Source organism: Microtus pennsylvanicus, chromosome 10 (genome assembly GCF_037038515.1).
Source record: "Microtus pennsylvanicus isolate mMicPen1 chromosome 10, mMicPen1.hap1, whole genome shotgun sequence".
NCBI lineage: Eukaryota > Metazoa > Chordata > Mammalia > Rodentia > Cricetidae > Microtus > Microtus pennsylvanicus.
The window spans coordinates 18,408,277-18,430,165 of record NC_134588.1 but is presented as its reverse complement, the minus strand read 5'-3'; the positions used below and the strand labels follow the sequence as shown (position 1 = coordinate 18,430,165).

The following is a 21,889-nucleotide window of genomic DNA, read 5'->3' as shown; positions in this document are numbered from 1 at the left end:
CTGCATCAGTGACTTGATGGATAACATGCTTGTTTCAAGAAAAAGTGCCTCTGAAAAAGAGGCTTCCTATCTGTAGACAAAGCCATCAATTCAAAATTTGTCACTTGAAGTCAACAGAAAGAGTGTGGGTAGAAAAAGTTACAAATGGGGCTAGAGGGGTTGTTCAGGCAACAAATTACTTGTTGTATTAGCAGAATGACTTGAATTTGATCCTCTCTAAACAATGTTAAAAAGCAATGCTTGGAAGTGCTTACTTGTAATACCTTGAGTGGGAAGATGGATATAGGTGTACCCCTGTGGCTCCTTGGCCAGCTAGACTAAAGCTCATGGTGAACTCCCAGCCAACAATAAACTCCATCTCACACAAAAAGGGGAGAACACCAGAGGGATAGCAGCAAAAGAACCTCTGGCCTCCATCCAAATGCATACACATGCTCTTTCTCCCCCCCCTCTCTCCCTCTTTCTCTCTCCCTCTCCCCCTGTCTCTCCCTCTCCCCCTGTCTCTCCCTCCCTCTCTCTCTCTCTCTCTCTCTCTCTCTCATCTTTCTCTCTCTCTCTCTCTCTCTCTCTCTCTCTCTCTCTCACACACACACACACACACACACACAATGAGAGAGAGAGAGAGAGAGAGACAGAGAGAGACAGAGAGAGAGATACTGCTGTATGTCTTCCCTTCTGATGCTCACATTTGATTTTTTTTCTTCTCACCACTGAGTTGAAAAGAAGGTGAGAAGAGAAGAGAAACAAACCTAAGGTGAGGACAAAAGCTTCTCCTAGGTACAACCTTGGAGTTGTGAATAGATTATAAAATGAAGGAATATTACAGCTAAGTAAGTTAGGTCTTTTAGTTTTAAAAAAAAAGTTTAGTTGCTTTCAAATGATTTCTTAGGGCAGTTAATGTGCTATAAGTTAATATGTATTTTAATTCTCTCATAAAAATTGACTGAGCATAAAAAAATCTCCAGTCAAGAATAGATGAATTGTAAAGGGCTCAGTAAAGAATAGAACAAACGTAAAGAATTTACTAGTAAGTACATTAATATCAGCATTATTTTGGCAGAAACTAATAAGGAATGTGGTTTATGAAATGCTGCTTTTGAGTCCTATCCAGGGGTAGATAAGAGAGATAAAAAGGGTTTATAGGGCAAGAATGGAAATCTTGCCTAGACAAAACTACTCCTAAGTATTGAAGGAGGCTTCTAACACAAGAACACAAATAAATTGGAAAGCACTTGGGTTATTCTTGCAGGTCCTTCTGAATTCCTCAATGTTTCCTGTGTGGTAGTAGTAGTGGGTGTAGTGATGGTAGTGGTGGTAATAGTTTATGTGTGTGTGTGTGTGTGTGTGTGTGTGTGTGTGTGTGTTGCGTATGCGTGAGTGTGCAAAGCCCAGAGGTAGGATGTTGCATGTGTTCCTCAATCGCTGGGTGCCTTATTTTTTGAGACAGTGGATCTCACTGAACCTAAAGCTCAGCAATTCAGCTGGGCTGGCTGGCAAGTGGACTCCAGGAATTCTTTTTCTTAGCCTTCCAAGATACCCCTAAATATATATGACTATGACCAAGTTTTCATTTAATGTGAGATTCAAACACAGATCTCTGTCTTTATACCACATTTAACTGTCTTAGCCATCTCAGGCACTTTAAATTCTCTTATAAAAAGAAATTGTAGTATTTCATATTTGAGAATTTCATAGATGTATGCAATCCATTTTGATCATATATAATCCCTATTACTTGACTACAAATTCTACAGAACCCTGTTCCAACAATTCTGCTACAAAACTTTGTATCCTAATTTTTAATTTTTATTTTATTTTATTTTTGGTTTTTGAAACACAGTTTCTCTGTAGCTTTGAAACCTATCCAGGGACTGTAGACCAGACTGGCCTTGAACTCATGTAGATCTGCCTGTCTCTGCCTCCTAAGTGCTGGGATTAAAGTCCTATGCCACCATCACCGAATTCTTCTCTTCATTGTTATAACCCTCTGAGTTTAATTGGTACTTTCCATATATTCATGGGTGTGAGGCTAATCATTTGGAGTTTCAGGAACCTATCATAGCCACACTACTGAAGAAAAAACACTTGCCACCATAGCCACCAACTGCCAATAACTCCTCTATTAGTGATGAGGCTAGAGGTTCCCACCAAAACCCATGCCATAGTGATGACTGACGTGGTCTTGTGCTGTCAATATCTCTTTTAAACACCTGTCTCTCCAATGAATAACAGATAAGGAGCATGTGTTGAGTCCATTTATACATTATTCATGCAAAGAGGTCTTCTGAATGTCTTCTTTGTAGATTTTTTAGCTCCTAATTATGCAAACCAAGAAACTGTTTCTACTCTTTGTGGTGGGGTACACCTTTGAAGGTCAGACTCTGATCTCCCTTTTCAACACGTAAGTTCTAGGAATCATACCCATGGCATCATGGGAGGTAGCAAGCCCCTTTACCCACCCAAATACCTCCCTGACCCCCAAGAAGCTGTTTTTGTGCACTAATTCAGAGAAATATGCTTTGTTTTTCTCAAGTGCAAATATATTTGCTAACTGTGAACTTTATCAAGGTTTACTGTGTAATACCCAGAAAAATAAATAAAGAAAAGTCATCACACATGTTAGGCCAGTCTGCTGTGGAAATACAGCAAGATTGTAAGAAGTTTGAGACTACTTACTTGTTCCATTTCCTAACCACCACATTCGGGCATTCCAGAGAGAAAGAAAATGAATATTGTTTCAGGAACAGAATGTCTGCAATTCCTGATGCCACCTCTTTATCCTTCTGATGGATGCAGTGTTAAACAAAGGATTGGTAGTAATGAACTTCCATGATTGGAAATGTTATTCTTGATATTTTTCAGATGGAACTAGTGTAGAAGGCGCCAAGACAGTGCTCTTCAGAAAATTGCAGTCTGTCCCTACAATGAGAGACTCTTGTTTACAAAACAGCTTCATTATTTTCATGCAAAAAATCATGTGACTTTTTCACAATTATAAGTTCAGCCATGCTTTTGTGGTTGATGGTTTGAACCTGTAAACAACACACCAGGTTTTTTTTGCACACTAGATAACTGTACTTTTTCTCCAATATATTAATTCTTTCCCTAATTTATTTAGTAATGGTGGTGAAATCTTATCTAGTAATTACAAAAAAAGGTGAAGGACCAGTGCAGTAAAGGAATGTGCAGCTGTTTGTATACAAATGAGTGAGTTCAGTGCCATGGAAGAGACAACACAGCAATTTATTTCTCAAGAGTGGAACTTGTAATTGATTTTATTTTTTAAAAAATAATGCCCTTAGATCTGTCTTGAAATCACTCTCTCAGCTTTGGACAGTTCCAGGTCTCACCATGTAAGAAAATTAAGACTCATAAATGGAGAAATATAAATATTTGAGAAAATTAACATATGTCACCAGAATTTCACATACAAAATCATTATAGATAATTTATCATTCAATAATATATGGCTATTTTTATTTTTATTGATTTTTATTGAGCTCTACATTTTTCTCTCCTCCCTTCTCTGCCCTCCCAACCCTCTTCCAAGGTCCCCATCCTCCAAATTTACTCAGGAGATCTTGTCTTTTTCTACTGCCCATGTAGATTAGATCTACGTATGCCTCTCTTAGGGTCCTCATTGTTCTCTGGAATTGTGATTTGTGGGCTTGTTTTCTTGGCTTTAATGTATGGCGTTTTTAGTCATGATTCTGTGTATCTATCAATTTCAACAAAGTTTTGGGTTCTAGTAGACATTTTTCTTTTGTTTTGAGGGAGGCTACCATTTTATCCATTGTTTAACCTTCATTGCAGTCACTTATCTTTCAAAAATGGATAAAATGAAATATTAAAAGGTTAAGTGCTTCTTTAAAAGGCATAGTTATGAGTTAGATAGATGACTCAGCAGTTAATAGCACTTGCTGCTCTTATAGAGTATCTGGGTTCTGTTCCTGGCACCCACGTTGGGTATAACTCACGACAGCCAGTAACTCTAGCTCCTGGGAATCTGATGTTATCTTCTTGACTCTGCAGATACCTGTATGCACATACGTACACACATTTACACACATATAACCTCAAATTTATGCATATGATTTTTATTTTTTTATTTATTTTTTCCACATCAACTTTTTGTTTTAATAAATAAAGAGTATTTGTGGCTTAGATTTTAGATCACGTTTACAGATGAGGACAACTAGACCCAAACAGTAACAGTGAAGAGAGCGTTGCTGGAGGAATGCAAGCCCCACATGCACGTGACACCGATGCAGGGGACAGCATGCACAACTCACTCTAGACTAGGAGCAGGGAGGATGGGCCTTCTGTGGTGAGGGCCACGCGGCACATCTGACCCTTCCAGTCCTGCTGCAGAACAGGGCACAGCTGTAGTGTCAGATGAGCTGGGGCTGGGATCCTGCCCACACCACGTGGCCGTCCCTTCTGTTGACACTGGGCATTAGCTGCAGAGGGTATCCACTGATTACCAGTATTAAAACAGAAAGAGGAAGCCACACAGATATCTGCTGCTCCAGGACTACAGCCTCCAGACCCCATTACAGATGGTTGTGAGCCACCATGTGGTTGCTGGGAATTGAACTTAGGACCTTTGGTAGAGCAGGCAATGCTCTTAACCTCTGAGCCATCTCTCCAGCCCCTGCATATGATTTTTAAAGATACATCTTTTAAGTTACAGCTATTTCAGGACAGGAAGATAATACAAATAACAGTCCTATAGATCAACTGTTATTTTATAGAGGCTCAGAAAACCTGAACACCTGCCTGACAATCACAGATACTGACTGGGTCCATTTGCCCCATGTACATACACATCCAGACTCAGCTATGTATGGGGAGCAGAGAGTCTCACCACATCAACACATGAACGTGTGAAGAATGTTCCAAGTGGGCACTGACTGCCAATGGCAGTATTAAAAATAAAACCTGGAACTAGGGATATAGGGGATATAGCTCATCTTTTGTACACCATGTATGGGGAACTTTGATAATCCAGACATTATCTGGATTATCCAGATAAAATAATCCAGGCCTGGTGTTGTAAGCTTGTGATCCCAGTACTGGGGAGGCAGAAATAGGCAGATATCCAGGACTCACTGGCTAGCCAGCCTAGCCTCCTTGGAGAGCTCCAGATGATGAGAGGTTTTTGTTTCTAAGGATGTGAGCTATGTTTGTGAGGATGACACCTAGGTTTGTACCTTGCCATTTACATACATGCACATGCACTTCATGCCACATGCGTGTCCACACATCCACATACTTAAAAAAAAAAACCTAAAAGTGAAAGGCATATTACCAGACTAAACCATACCCTTGTCTGGATGTGGCTTTTATGTGAGAGGACCACCCATGCACTTAAGATACCAGATTTCAAAGAAAGTTGGGGTTTAGGTCCTTGTAGTCACAAGAATTTCAGTGTCTTTTTGAGTATGTCTTTCATTTTCAAACGTACTCCTTTCTACCCTAGTTTTAAATGATCATTAGTTTCCCATCACAAATTCAGGTTCAATTTGCTTGCCTACAATAAACCTTTGAGAAAGTGACACGTTAGAAATCGAGATAACGCCAAGTTCATACTAAATTGCTATTTAAATTAAGCTAGATTTAAAAACTGGTGCAGCAAAACTCTGCATGGTCAGATATACTGATGAAACACTTACACCAAACAAATATATTTGGATTTTATTTAATTCAGCATAATTTGGTGCTCATAAAATACCCTATCATTAGCAACTCAGCACAAAAGAGATGCGGAATTCTCTCTCTCTAACCTCAGGTTAATCTTCTTAATTAAAACATTATCTCGTTTAATGACAATTTAGTTGCCAGTAAAACAAGGTTAATTATTATTGAGGCTTGCATTTCAGAATCATGGAGGAAGGGATTCTGTGGATTTGCAGTCTTTGTGGCAAATGCGACTGTTGAAAGCAAAGAGATGAGCTCTCTAATTTGCACACTCTCTGAATGATACAAATATTAAAAAGTGCAAATGAACTCACTTGGTTTTCTTAATTCCAAACCCCATGGAAAAGTAAAAATGTAGCTGTGATTATGAAATGCTGAATAGCAAAATTTGGGAGCCAGCCTGATGCCTCACTGAGGTGCCTTTATATAAAAATGGCCTCATGTGTACAATTTTTAATTTGCATTCGGGTGGAAGCACAGGTGCGAATTTATGGTTTCAGTGGCAGATTCTCTTAAAGAAATGATCAGGCTTTGTGTGTCTTTCACAAAAGTAAACAAACTATTGGTAAGAGTTCACACAAAGATCCAATCTAACGTAATGTCCTTATTTGTCTAGTTAGTATATTTAATTATAAAACTATAAGCACAAATTTCTCTAACTGGATAAGAATTAGTATCATAAAAACCCCAATCATTTTAGTGCATGGCTATATCCTCTTATGGATAGCTTATTAAGCATCTCTTTGTTAGTTAATACAGCAATGCTATGACATTTTATCCAAAGAAAGAAAACATTTTTCTCACAATATCTGCTTTCGGGAATATTTTCAGAGGAATATCTGTCTCAGTTTTTAAAATCAAGTAAATTGTGCATTAGAATTTTAGTCACATAATTGATGGTGCATTATAGCAGAGCCAAGATTTGAACTCAGATTCCTCTGAATCACAGATGTAGGTAACCTAGATCTCAAAACACATTCCAGACACCAGCAGTGATCATATTGTGCTGGAGGTGGGTGTCATGTCCTCTGGACCAGTCTCATGAAAACTAACTTCTGACAGTAGTGAGGTATGGTCAGATATAAAGAAAACAGGTATATTTGATAGATAATAGATAGATGTTAGATAGATAGATAGATAGATAGATAGATAGATAGATAGATAGATAGATAGATAGATAGATGATAGATAATATGACATAATAGTTGACAGAGAAATGATAGACTACATAAGATGGAGAGATGAGAGACAGAGTATTTGGCTACAGTTTGTTCTTCATTGCCTGGGAGATAACAGAAGTCACAACTAGCATGTGTGTTTAAGTCTCAGCTCTCTCAGTATTAGGAATTTTCCTTTAGCATCTCTATTTCCATCTAGAGAATGAGTAGAACAATCTTTGTACTGAAGTAAGAACATTTAGTGACAAATCAGGTTATCAGCCTTTAGAACACATTGCAAACTAGAAGCATACCAACTACTGCACCATGGTATTTATTGTTCCTTCAATGGAATTTTGATTAGCTAAAGCCAAGTTATATATGCATTTTTACTCTTCTGCCACAGACTCAGAGAAGGCTATTTCTGCACCTCTCAGGGTCATTTAAATATGAGTCACCCATTTAGTACAGCTTAAAAAGAAGGGCTGGTCACATTAATGCACTGGAATACTTTAGGATCTTTCGAATTTTAAATGTGGTATCTGACGCATGGGGGTAAGATTTTTAATATTTCTGCATTTATTCTTAATTACATTTTGTTTGTTTATTTGTGTGTATGTGTGTGTGTGTGCGTGTGCGTGTGCGTGTGTTGGTACACATGTGTCATGGCACTCTGGAGGTCAGAGGGGAACTTGTAGCAACCTGTTCTGTAGAGGTTTTCTATAGTCCTTGTGGGTGGGATTTTCCTTACCTTCCTCTTTCCTGTCCCCTTACCATTTCTTTCCTGTTCCATTTCTTTTCCTCTATCTTGCCATTTCCTATTTCCTTTCCTTTCATTCTTTACTTCTGGCTTCTCTCCCCTCTCCTTATTGCCCCTTCCCTACCCCCTTCCCTGCCCCTAGAAAGCTTTACACTGCAGTTCCATGATGTGAACAGTCACTTGGTCTACTGCCTATTTTGCATGCACAGTTCTTTGCAGCTCTGAGAAAGGAGCAAAACAGCCCCGCCTAATGAATAAAGCTACCCTGATTTCCTCTAACCTTTAATTGTCTGGTGAAAATGCTCCAGAAGTAGCAATCTGCAAAAAACAATTGAAAGTAATCAAGTGGTTGAATTTAAAAATCATTTCTATTTCAGAGAAATTGGACTTTTTATCCCCAGTAAAACACACATATACAACCCCCTACAAGTAAACTAGTCAAAAATTCCATTTTTAATTTTAATATAGTCTAGTGCTTATATATTACGTATTACAATTTTTATTTTCTCAAAGGCAGGTCAAGTGAACCCAACAGTGAAATTATATGTTGTAAACCTGTATGGACCAACTCATACTTTGGAGCTGATGCCACCCGACATTTTTAAATCAAGGTAGGCAATTTCGATTCCACTTTTAAGCAGAAATAGATATTTTGCATCCAATTATCATTTTGTTGCAATTTAGAAAATGGTGTGATCAGTGCCACAATTCCACTTGAAAATGAAGCAGAGGTTGCCTCCATCAGTTGGGAATGAAGTCATTCTCGTTGTCTGGCTGTTCCTAAGAAGTACTTAGTTTCAAGGTGACTAGAGATACCACTGAATGATGAAAGATGCTAATGAGTTGGTCTTTGGCTGGTGATGTGAAGGACAGAAGACAGGTTAATTTTCCACTGAATTTTCTTCTGGAGAATATAGTTAGTCCATCCTTTTGTTTTGTTTTTGTTTGTTTGCTTGTTTGTTTTTAGTGTGTTTTAGTTTTTCAAGACAGGGTTTCTCTGTAGGTTGTGTCTTGGAACTCCCTCTGTAGACCAGGCTGTCCTCAAACTCATAGAGATCCACCCGCCTCTGCCTCCTGAGCATTGGGATTAAAGGTGTGTGCCTCTACCATTAAGAAGCACCGGGATCAGGGACTGGGACTGCAACTCAGTTGAAAGAGTGATTGCCTGGAATGGGCAAAGCCCTGGGTTGAATAAATCCCCAGCACTGTATTAACTAGATACAGAGGCAAACATCTGTAATCCCAGCCCTAGAAAAAGGGGAGTTGGGATAGTGAGAAGCTTAAGATCATAAGATCATCCTTAGCTATTTAGGAACCTCCAGGCCAGCCTGGCCTAATTGAGGCCTTTTTTGTTTTGTTTTGTTTTTGTTTGTTTACAAAACAACAAAAACCTAAAAGACTAAATTCTCTCTATAATGTGTGTAGTTTACCTTACTTTCTCCCACAACTTGCCAATAGTTTATTTGCTGTTCTTCTGTAAGTAGAATCTTTGAATGAAATATGATTTGTTTTAAGATCAGAAGTCTTTATGATGTTTGAACAGAACCTGGGGAGGTGGCTTAGTAGGTAAATCTCATGAAGAGTTTAGATCCCGCGGGCGGTGGTGGCACACGCCTTTAATCCCAGCACTCGAGAGGCAGAGGCAGGCGGATCTCTGTGGGTTCGAGACCAGCCTGGTCTACAAGAGCTAGTTCCAGGACAGGCTCCAAAACCACAGAGAAACCCTGATTCGAAAAACCAAAAAAAAAAAGAGTTTAGATCCCCAGAACACACATAGAGATATGAGGAATATTGTATATCTGTAGTCCCAGGGCATCAGTGGTGAGATGGGAGCCAGAAAGAAACCGTGCTTCAGACATGTTAGAAGGAGGTGAATCACATCTGTGGTTGTTCTCTGAACACCGACACCTCCCCGACACATACACTGCGTCATGAACAAACCTGAATGAACACTGTAAATAGGTATACATATGTCCAATGCATATATTTATTTAATGCTGGAAATATCTTCTCCACCAACCAGATAATCATTTATACACTGAAGTCCTAAATGTCTCAAACTTCTAAAGAGCTGCATTCGATGTTATTGTCAACTTACCAAGATCCTAAATATGAACTGAGTAGCTAATCTTGATGTGTGGTCTCATTGTTCATTGAAAATATATGTCTATCTCCTGTCCTTTTCTGTCTATCAATCACCCCCTTTTTGTAGGTATGTGTTGTTTATAGCAAAGTTGGATATATATATGTGTATAACATAGTCCACATTACACACACACACATACGTGTGTGTGTGTGTGTGTGTGTGTGTGTGTGTGAGAGAGAGAGAGAGAGAGAGAGAGAGAGAGAGAGAGAGAGAGAGAGAAAGGGGGGCTAAGCTTCATGCTTATTTTGATGACTTCTATAATCAACCCAATGTTGCTGATTATAGAAAAAATATTTGAATGTTGACAAATTTAGGGAAATTTAATCACAGGTGGGCATATTTACAGATAACACACTCTGATATGTATGGAAGTTATTTAAAAAGGTAATAGATGCTACATAATGCTCCTGATTAAAGACCTTCTTTAATTGTCTAATATGAGCTTAATTTTTTTTAATGAATGGAGTAGATAAAAGCCAGAAAGAATGAATGCGTGTGATAGAATCTCAGCATCAGCTGGGAACACACGTCCAATGAGATAAGACCATTCCATCTTGTTCCAGAGTATTTTATCCACATTCAATGAAAAAGCTTAAAGTGGTTCAAAATGATAAGTAGGGTGTAGCAGGGTTGAATGAATCGAACAGAAAGCTCTGTTTCTGAAGTTGGTCCACAAGACATGAGTAAACTAGTCACAAGTAAAGAAGCATGGACACCTGTTCAAGACAAAGCCAGCCCTGATCCTAGCACAGACTGTATCAGGCTTTCTTTAGGCCACCAACCAGCTCCCAATCATGACATGGAGCCTTAATAGTTTTAAATGCTCGACTTTAGCTTAGCTCTTATTTTAATCTCCTATTTTATCTATATTTATGTCTTGGAGCTTTTTACCTTTCTTTTCCCCTGTATATCTTACTTTCTAGCTGCCTTCATACCTGACTGGTGGCTGCCTGACTTCTGGCCCCACAAATGTTGCTCTCTTTCTTCCTGGTTATCTTCTCTCTTCTTTTTCCTTTCTCTCGAGTCTAGATTTCTCTTCTTATTTATTCTCTCTGCCTGCTAGCTCTGCCTATCCCTCTCCTACCTATCTATTGGTTGTTCAGCTTTTAATTAAAACAATCAGGTGCCTTAGGCAAGCAAGGTGAAACAAATGCAACACACGTTAACATAAATGAACAAATATAGCACAGGCAACTCTAGCATGTCCTTACATTGATAAACAAATGCAGCATAAACAAATGTAACACAATTTTGCCTATTTAAAATAGTACTCCACAACAACAGACAGGGAAGGGGCATCATGAAGACTTATTCAGGAACTATTGGCAGGCAATAGTCAACAAGGGAAGAGGAGTCACTTTTCCTGGGGATGAGGCTTCTGACAGGATTTCAGTCTCCTGTAGATACTCCTTCACATGAAGGCAGCACTAAGAGAGTTCACAGAGATTTTAAAAATGCACATGAAGTTGAAAAGGAAATATAATGTCGGGAGGGGGCAGGTGAGCAACTGGAGGGGAGGGAAGAGAGGATTGATTTGATCAAAATACATTATATAATTGTATAAAATTTTCAAACAATAAAAGGTAAAGGAATTATAGAAATCATATTCTTTATATATATTTTTTTCTTATATACATATTAAATTTGTATTACCTTATCCTTTTCTTCTTCGATTGTTTTATAATCAAAATAAACAGATAAAAGAGTAAAGGAGCTGGTAATAGGGCTTTCTTAGTTGAATGCCTTCCTGATATTCATGAAGACTTTGATTCATGGCAAGCATCACAAAAAGTGAGTGTGGAAGTGCATGCCTATAGCTCCAGCCTTGGGAGGTGGAAGCAGGCAGAGCAATCTCAGAAGTTCAAAGTCATCCTTGGTGTTCTAACAAGTCTGAGTCAGTCTGTGATATGTGAGAGCTTGTCTCAAAACAAAACAAACAAAAATGACAATGAAGATGAAGGATGGGAAGAGGAAGATGTTTGAGCAGAGGTAAGGGAACTAAGAAAGGGGTCACTGAGAGGTGGAAAGAAAGTTTAGGGAAATAGTGTATAAAGTGAAAGAGAGGTCCCAGTTAGAAACATCAAAGAACCTGTGGACCAGGGAAAAGCATGCAGGGTTAGGGAACTGATGCTAAGTGTGTCTGAAGAATGCCATAAAAAAATTTCTCAGTGCCCTGAGTGCTACCCAGTAGCCATCAACTCTTGATATTATGGTTGCCTACACAAAACCATACCTGTCAGCATTGCAGCATGAATAGGGGAAGGACACACAAGCCTCGATCTGTAGTTGAAGAGCTCTGGGTGGTCTATGTCTGTTGAAGAAGGAAAGTTTTTTTTTTCCAGGAGAAAATGCAAAGATAGCTTGCCCATAGCTAAGTGGTCAACACTATACCCATATGTACAAAGGTAACATCAGCTGGAGTCAGTGGTGTGTGTGCGTGTGTGTGTGTGTGTGTGTATTTATATGCATATAAAGAGATACGTAGAAAACACAGAATTGGGAGTAGTATGTGGGACTGTATAGCAGAGCGGGAGTTGGCATGCGAGGGGCAGATCTGATGAAAATTTATTGCACTGATTTATTAAATTCTAGAAAACAATTGAAAATAAATTATTTTTAAAAACATGTTTGATAACTTGGGGATGGTCAGGTTTTTTTCTCTAGTCTCTACCTCAATTCCCCCTCTTCATTTTATTTATTAACTTTCACTTATTCATGTCCTGTCAGCAGATGTACATAGACCATGCATACGGGATGTCTTCCACATCAATTATTTTGTACACAATCTACAATTTATTCCTTATTTAAAGTATAGAATGCAACTCAAAAGGATCTAAAGAAATGGCCCAGTTCCCTTCCAGTATCCAAGAATCAGACCCAATGGGAGGTGACATGGTTCATCTCATCTGGAGAAGTGGTGGTGTTTTCCAGATGCTCGCACTATTAAAGTGTTACAAACACTGAATGCTTTTTCTAGAAAACTTAGGTAGGAAATTCAAAGTATTGCTTTAGAGCTAGTAAAAGTATTATTTATGGATGAGCCCTGAAGACACCAGATGGTTATTATGTTTATTGGGCATTATTCTGAGACTGTAGAGAGGGCCACTATAGTGCACTTAGGGTATAATTCCTGGGAACCCTCAAAGAGAATGGCATATATAGGTTAACAGATATCGGGAAGACCCAACAGTGGTTACACAGTAAACCGATGGCAACACAAGTCAGAAGCTAGGGAGATAGCTCAGTCAAGAAACTGCTTGTACTGAATTTGATCTCCAGAACTCAGATTGTTTTAAAAGATACAAGCAAGTGGTCCATACTTCAAATCTTAGCACTGGTATTGCTGAAAAAATGCGGATCTCTGGGGCTTGCTGGATAATCTGATTGAATTGGTGATCCCCTCGGCTATTTAGAGACCCTGTGGCAAAATAGAAAAAGGAAAAAAAATCGTATAGAGTTACTAAGGAGGACAATGGGGATTGGATTCTGTCCACCATCATATTTATACATATTTTTACACATCCACATACTTATATGCATAAAGGAAGGACGGGAGGGAGGGAGGGAGGGAGGGAAGGAGGGAGGGACGGAAGGAAGGGAGGGAAGGACAAGCAGATAGGCAGGCAGACAAACAGTCTGACAGACAGATAACACAGGTCTGATTGCCAACAGACCCATCTTGAAAGGATTCTGGGACTCCTCTTCACAGACAGTGTGGACAATTGCATCTCCTAAGCCAGGACATGCTGTGATAGAAAGCCGCCATGACTAGAGTGATGTCTCTTTGACCGTCTTGTCTTTGCTCTGTGACTCAGTCTATGCTTAAGAACTAATGAATACTGAGAACTCAGGAACAATCGCAGTGGGTTTTTGATCCTACTGCACGTACTGGCTTTGGGGGAGCCTAGGCAGTTTGGATGCTCACCTTTGGAGACCTGGATAGAGGTGGGCGGTCCTTGGGCTTCCCACAGGTCAGGGAACCCTGATTGCTCTTCGAGCAGATGAGGGAGGGTGACTTGATCGGGAGAGGGGGAGGGAAATGGGAGGCGGTTGAGGGGAGGAGGCAGAAATCCTTAATAAATAAATAAATAAATAAATAAATAAATAAATAAATAAAGAACTAATGAAGTGTGTGATAGCAATCCAAGTGAGATGTGAACCAGGAACTTTGAGGTCAATAAAGTGCAGAATCATAGGAAGAGATTCAGCTAGTCTAACCATGTTTCCTCGATGCCTAAGTGTCAGACTCTGCTCTAATTTCTATATTATGTACATGTAACAACCTAGTGGAAATTTTCAGTGCTTGGAAAATGTTTCTTTTAAAACTATGCAAATTTGTTTTCAGAAATGGTTTTCATTTTTCAGATTTTAGTTGCCAAGAAAAAATGTAATGCTTATATATAAATAAGATGCATATTAAGGTACATTATTTTAGATTAAATTTTGTATGAATAGCTAATATGGATAAAATAACCAAATCATTTTTTTTAAAAAAATAGAAGTGTTTGATTACAAAGTACTGATATTCATCTTTAAAGTTTTACATCTAATACATCCACTATAAAATCTTGTTTGCCAACAATGTGCTGTTAGGATTTAAATTGTTCTTCAAATATTAAATATTTTTTAGAAGACACTATAGACCAGTTTATGTAATAGTAAAGTCTATCTTCTGTGAAGGGATTGCAAAGATTTTTCTAAGGGCACTTCAGATAAATATTTAAATTCTGGTGTTTTAACACACTTTAGAAGGTGTTCATGCTACTTTCACATTTCAATTGGCTCCCCATTGTCTAAGTAAAGAAATTGAAACAAATTTTTATGTAGGCTCAAAATCAGTTCGTCAGTTTAGGGTTTCCCCCTCAAAGCCCTGGACACTTTGATTTGTATTGTCATTGATAAATACTTCTAATGTTCATGTTAATTTTAATGTAATTTGTGGCAAGATTTGTAAATCTTTACAATAGTCATATTAATTTTAGTACAACTGTAGCCATTTGTAGCTGTCACTTAAAAATATCTATTATGACAATTCAGCCTTTCTTTTCTCTGTTTGTGTATGGGGCACATAATTCCTTTTACACAAAGCTTAATCCTATAAAATCTATAAAAATTTGATGTTTACATTTTCTGTGTATTCCAGTGTTTGTATTTGAGAGTGTGTATAATTTGAACTCCGTTCCTGTGTTTGTGTGATAATAATTATTCACACACACACACACACCCGAGTCACCTCTCTAGACCCTTTACCCTTTATGTATTATGTATTTGTCATAATGCCAAATATTGCATGTTCAAAATAAATTTCTTGAAAAAAAAGTGTTGAAAGTGGAGCAGAACACTCTTCCTTTTAGGACCCCCAGCCCAGTGACTTGGTCAAAGAGTCTTTGCATGTGCATGTGATTCAAGGTTGCCCTGTTAATTGCTTAGGGCACATGGTGTTGTGGTATCTCAGAGCAGCCTGGCAATTTGTAAGTAGGGCTCAGCTGATTGTGAAAGGTTTCAGATGTTTTGAACAGGCTCAGTAAACAATGTCTGACATCACTCCACGCCAGTTGTACTTGTCCTTCTGCTGATATCTTCATTTTGACAAGATAACAGATATTTTTAGAGGGAACTGTAGCCGTTCAGAAACACATGAAAAAATGTGAGATTCATGTAGCTGGATCTCTTACCTAGGGTTGTCCAATAACAAAATATCTGTTTTTTCATGATTTTACATCTATAAATGATATTTTTCACTAACTCACACAAATATGAGTCTATTTTACTACTCTAAAGATTTACTTTTATTTATTTGTGTGTGTGTGTGTGTGTGTGTGTGTGTGTGTGTGTGTGTCATGTGAGTGCAGTGCCCTCAGGGGCCAGAAGAGGGCATTGGATCCCAGAGTTGGAGTTACAGGAGGTTAGAAACTGTCACATGAGGGAGCTGGGTGCTGAAATTCTCTTCAGAATAATGCTGCAAGTGCTCTTAATTGTTGAAGTGACTCTGCATTCTTTAAACACAAGTTTTAACACAACAAACACAGATGGCACTTTTCAGCTGTTTCTAATGCAACTCCACTGTTATGGAATTGGGAACGTATCTAGAAAGGTTGCTGCTTTTTCCTTTTTATCACAAATCAAACCATGATGACTGGTTTTTTAAGGTGTGGGAGCTCAGAGTTTTGCAATACATTATGTTAATTTCTAAGCATAAAATCAAAATATGTTGTAAATAATATTTATATTACATATTTATAACAATTGCCATCTCTTTGAGGAAATTATACACACAGTAATTAACATTCTTTATATGGTAAAAATTTAAAATCCAGTCAGATGCTTCCATTTGATTTCGCTTTTTTATTTTTAACTGTTTGAGACAAGATGAGGAACAATATTATAAAAATGACTGAAAGATTGAAACCATTTTGTAATGTACAAATGGCTAAAACAAAATATAATATTCTTTTCTTGTTGTTGTGATAAAATACCTGATCAAAACAATCAAAGAAAGGAAGGGTTTATTGGGGCTCACATTTTGAGAGGACTGTTCATCATGGCAGATGTGGCAGCAGGAGCATGAAGATGCTGGCCACAGGGCAGCCACAGTCAGGAAGCAGAAAGAGATGGATGGCTGTGCTCACCTCACTTTGTCCTTTCATTCAGTCTGCAGCTCATGCGGTGGTGCCACCCACATTCCAACTGGGTCATTCCTCCTCAATTAAACCGCTTCAGAATGACATGTCACAGATAGGTCTTCTAGCTGATTCTAAAGTATAGTCAAGTTGACAAGAAGATTAAACATCATATATACCATATACATCATATCATATACATATTGCCCCTGTAGCTAAAGACTTCATATATAAGATAAAACATAAAGGTTGTGCATAAGACATAACCATGAAGTCAAGACCAAGTTTTCCATTTTTATTGGCTATCTGCTCTTCTTCTAACAAAAAGTATAGCATAGTGTTAAATTATGTATTTGCTTTTTTACATACTATTCCCAATCAATAAACATTTGTCAAAAAAATCAAGCATCTGCTGTTTTCCATTGTTCCAAAAATTGCTTTTCTGGGAAATAATTCATTCTGAAATGTTTTCTCATATCGTCTGTATATGTGTTCATATATACATATATATCTGCATATATACATATACATTTATTTAAATTTGTGTCTGTGAATATTTAAACAAAAATATGTATGTTTAAATATGTAAACAGAATACAATATACTTATAATGTTTCAGTTATTGCATATAAAACAACACATGTATCTTTATCAGTATTCAACTGATTATCAGGCTCTAAATATAAATTTTACCTTTTTTTTCAAACTAGAGAATATTATATCACCATGGTTAAATGGGTGAGCAACACCAGGACAGTGGTCAGGTGGTTGAATCGGCCTCAGAACATCTCCATCCTCACGGTCTGTGAGTCTACCACCGGGGCATGCAGTAGGGTGAGTTTAAATTATTTCCATGTTTTGCATAAGGTAAAGTGGTTAGGAGTCATTGCTATGGAAGTCAGGCATGGTTAGTGTTTCATATAGGAATTTCAATATTTTATTTACAACAATAATAGAAAAAGGAACAAATCCTAAATATCTATACTTGTGTGGTTGGGGAGATGTCTTAGAGAATGAGATGCTTTCCACATAGTTTTGAGTACCTGAGCCCCTAAGTAAATTTCAGACAAGTGTGGTTAGCCCCTTTATTTCTAGCATGGCGGGGGGGTGAAGACAAGGGATTACAAAAGCAGGTTGGTTAGCTAGACTTGATGAATTGCTAAGCTCAAAGTTCAGCAAGAGACCCTGCCTCAGTAGGTAACACTGAGAACAATTAAGATACTCAACATTAATCCTGGCTTCCACATGCTTGTGCACAAACAGATATGTGAACATGCACACACACACACACACACACACACCAGACACATACACTTCCAAAAATCAGAAGTAAATAAAAGTACACACTATAATCTATTTCCTTATATATATATTCAAATTTTTTAAGAGAGTGGCATCAAGAATAAGCAAAGGAGAATACACTTCCCTCTTAATGAAATGAATGAATACAGGTCAGCAATACAAAGGCAGTATAATCCACATGGAGCTTTTCCCAACTGAGAATTTCTTTACACATTTTGTCTTTCCCTTGTCATTATTAGAAGTGTTCTTCCAATTTTCCTTAGAGATGGCCCAGTTTCCATATAGCTCACATTAGCTCTGTGGTTGTATTTCCTTTCCTATGATAAATAAAAGCAGAGAAAATGGCTCTTGTTCCACAATATTCTAACAGTGAGTTGAATTTCAATTTCTAAAACTAATTTCCTAAACTCTGCAATAATTTAAATGGGCATCGTATTTAAGGCTCTTGGTAAAGAACATGGATCAATACTTTAAATTTTTATATTATATGCTTGGTAGGTTATAAAGGATTCTCAGATTATTTAATAAGAAAATTTGCAAATTTCTGCTCTGGAAATAACCAAGCATAGCTGGTTATACTTTGCTCAGTAAACCACTAAAATTATATAAAACACTAGATAATACGAGGAACAGGGAATACTAGGTATATACTTTCCTGATGAACACCATCCTCAGCGAGATGGTGGAGAATGAGAGGCAAAGATGTGGAAAATATGCAAAATAGGACTGTCTCACTCAACCATGTGGCCAGCGAGAATCACATTCTCATCTAGCAAGTTCCACTTCAGAAGCAGGGATTTCTAGGAAACAACTCCACAGGTCTATGAGAAAATATTCTAGTCTTTGACTCTATGCAAACATTGCTTTCCTTTAGAAGGACATTTCTTTTTTAACGGGAAAATTGAAAACTCAATAGACGATTTTCAACTATGCAGATTTGTGAAAGTTAAATATTCTATGTATTTGAAGAATTATGACCCAGTTTTCTACCTCCAGACGAATCTGCAGGAGCATACCAAGTGTAACAGTGTTAAGGCCATCAGGGTTTCTGTAAGCTATTAGAAAGATACTTCACAAAATGCTTTGTGAACGACAGATGAAACTTTCAGTGAAGAAGTGCAGCATTTGAGGAGAAAGATTAACTGGATGAGCCTCATCCCATCAAACACTGAAGAATGGAAAAGCAGAATTAAGAGCAAGTCTGAATTCCTGGGAGAAAAATACAATTACAATATATAGCTGATCATTGGCGTTAAGTCACAGCAGTGAGAGTTTGAAGCAGTTGGTCACAGAATATCCAGAGTCCAGAGCACAAAGAATTGACACCTGCTTTTCTTCTTAGATCAATTACATTAAAACCTTAATTGCATGTATAACACTGTAAATGGGATTAGATCCGTGACTGATAATCTCTTGGCCAAGATTCCTTGTTGGCTAATCAGGAAGAAATATGTGTACATCTAAAGGTGATGATTCAAAATTCATAACAAGCTGGAATCACTAATGGAGAAGAAGATACAGTTACTTACACTCAATGCCTTTGGTACTCCTATCTACATATGTTTTATATATATATATATATATACACACACACAAAATATTTCAATGACAAAATATTAAAGAATAGATTAAAAATATCTCATTCAACAACAAAGTGTATGATATTTTTGTCTTGATAGTTATAAGCCTTAGCCTTTAATGGCTGAGCAATCTTTGGTCCCAAAGCACGTTTTGAGTGCTAAAGGACTGTTCACAAGCCTCAAATAGACATGGAACAAAGAAGAATATGGCTCAGAGGCTAAGGGTGCTTGCTGCTCTTGCAGACGACCCCAAGTCAGTTGACAGTACCCCTGTCAGGCTGTTGGGTAACCACCTGTAACTCTGGCTCCAGGGAATTCAGCAAACACTACTATCCTCCGTAGGTACCTGTTCACCTATGGCCCCCATGCAGACAAACAGATGTTGTAATAGGAGTGGCGAGCTAAGTTCCTGGTACCCGGCCGCCTGCACAGCTTGCTTTATCCAAAGTAATTACACGGAAACTGTATTCTTTTAAACACTGCCTGGCCCATTAGTTCCAGCCTCTTATTGGCTAGCTCTTACATATTGGTCTAACCCATTTCTAATAATCTGTGTAGCCCATGAGCTGGCTTACCAGGAAAGATCTTAACCTGCATCTGTCTGGAGTGGGAGAATCATGGCGACTCATTGACTAGGCTTCTTTATCCCAGCATTCTGTTCTGTTTACGCCGCCTATCTAAATTCTACCCTATCAGAGGCCAAGCAGTTTCTTTATTACTTAACCAATGAAACAACAGATAGAAAGATGACCCACCTCCATCAAACAGGCATACACACATGCATATAAAGTGAATGTAAGTATAAAAAGTAGATAAAGCAAAGAGTATCCCATTTAGCAATAAAAAATGAAATTAGAAATATGTGGTATCATCAAATATTTTGAAAATAAAAGAAAAAATTAAATGCAAGCATACTCTTGGCTGGGTGTGTGTTATAGAACATGCCTATAACCCAATACTTAGAAAATTGCATCAGGAGCATCACAAGTTTGATAACAGGTTCAGTTCATAGTGTGACTTCATCTCCAAAGATAACAGGAAGGAAAATTGTCGACGTCTACTGGATTACAATGTATAGCTCATCACTGTGGGTAAGTCACAGCCACAAAAATTTAATATAGCCCATCTCAGTACACCCATAGTCCAGAGCAGATTGAATAAATGCATGTATACTGGTTTGCTTGCTTCTCCACTCAATTCTATTTTTGTACTTTTATACAGTTCAGGATCCTTTGCCTAGGGAATGGTGCTCCTCACAGTGGGGGTCTTCTCACATCAATTAACTTAAGACAGTCACCTACAAATATGCCTATGAACCAACAAAACGTAAAAAAAACAAAACAAAAACCAAAATGCCCTCCATTTAGAATCTTCTTCCAGATGATCCAAGGTTGTATCAGGTTAATAGCTAAAGGTGAAAATCACAGTGAGTAAATAGATGTTTACAGAATAGATAATTAGACAAATGAATAGAAGGTATGATACAATCATTTGTTATTCAGTCTTTTAAAGGAAAGAAATTATAGATAAATAGCAACATGGTTGAATCTGATGGCATTATTGTAAATTAAATGAGTCAGGGAAAAATAACGATGCTGAATGTGGGTTATAACTCAGTTAGCAGCTGCTTAACTCAGCTTTCCATAACCTGGGCATGGTGACATACCCCTACTCCCAGGTCGCTGGAGCTGGAGACAGGAGGATTTTAATTTCAAATTGAACTGGGGATGTAGCTCAGCTGATAGAGTGCTTTCCTAGCTTGCACAGATCCCTGAAGTCAGTACTCAGAACCACATACACCAGATGTGGCCGCAGGAATAAGTTCAAGGGCATACTCAACTGCATGGGAAATCAAAGCTAGCCTGGATGGAATACAGGAGAACATCTCAAATTATTGATGATGCTAAAACAAAAATAAAAACAAAAAGTTCTGTCAGTTCAGATGCAATTAAATTTTTCTCATAAATATATTTCCAAAACAAAACAAAAAACTTAAACATACCAATTCGCAACTCTATCAATGTAACTAGAACATGATACATGTTGAGTAATGGGTTTGTCATAGGAATATAAGATTATTTTAAGACATTAGATTCATAGAGTATGCCTATAATCCCAGCACTCAGGAGGCAGAGACCAGAGAATCACAAGCTTAAGGTCAGTCTGTAAACCTCATGGAGTCTAAGGACCAGATCTAGCTATGAGAAGAAACGTTGCCTTAAATTTTAAAACTAGGGGCTGATGAGATCATTTAGTAATCAAGTTTGTGCTGTTTCTGCAGAGTGTTTGATTTGTTCCCAAGACCCATTTGGCAGCTCGGAACTGCTTGTAACTCCAGGTCCTGGGATTCAGCCACCCTCTTGCTGTCTCCATGGGCCTCCACTCATGTCTCATGTACACATTTCCACACACAGTGATAAATGCATTCACATGAGTTTTATGACGAGCAGTTCGGCTTCAGCTCTGAGTTCTGTGATCCCAACCTGTCCATTCTCACCACTTTCACACAACCTACACTGACAGCTCCCTGAGAACAAAGCCCTCAAGAATACAAAGAAGTTTCAAAATATTAAAAAGGGAAACTCTTCATTTCCAGGTGATAATTTTGTGAAAATAAAAATTAA

General features: G+C 38.0%; 1 protein-coding gene across 3 annotated transcripts in view; it reads left to right on the top strand.

Annotated features, from left to right (window-relative positions):
- Dpp10 (dipeptidyl peptidase like 10) overlaps nucleotides 1–21,889 on the top strand; it is a 1,483,954-nt gene that overhangs the window by 1,389,752 nt on the left and 72,313 nt on the right. For all 3 annotated transcript variants that reach the window (XM_075987761.1, XM_075987760.1, XM_075987762.1), the window contains exons 10-11: nucleotides 8,131–8,228; nucleotides 17,094–17,217. In XM_075987761.1, the coding sequence (XP_075843876.1) occupies nucleotides 8,131–8,228; nucleotides 17,094–17,217 (222 nt within the window). The remainder of the gene's footprint in view (nucleotides 1–8,130; nucleotides 8,229–17,093; nucleotides 17,218–21,889) is intronic.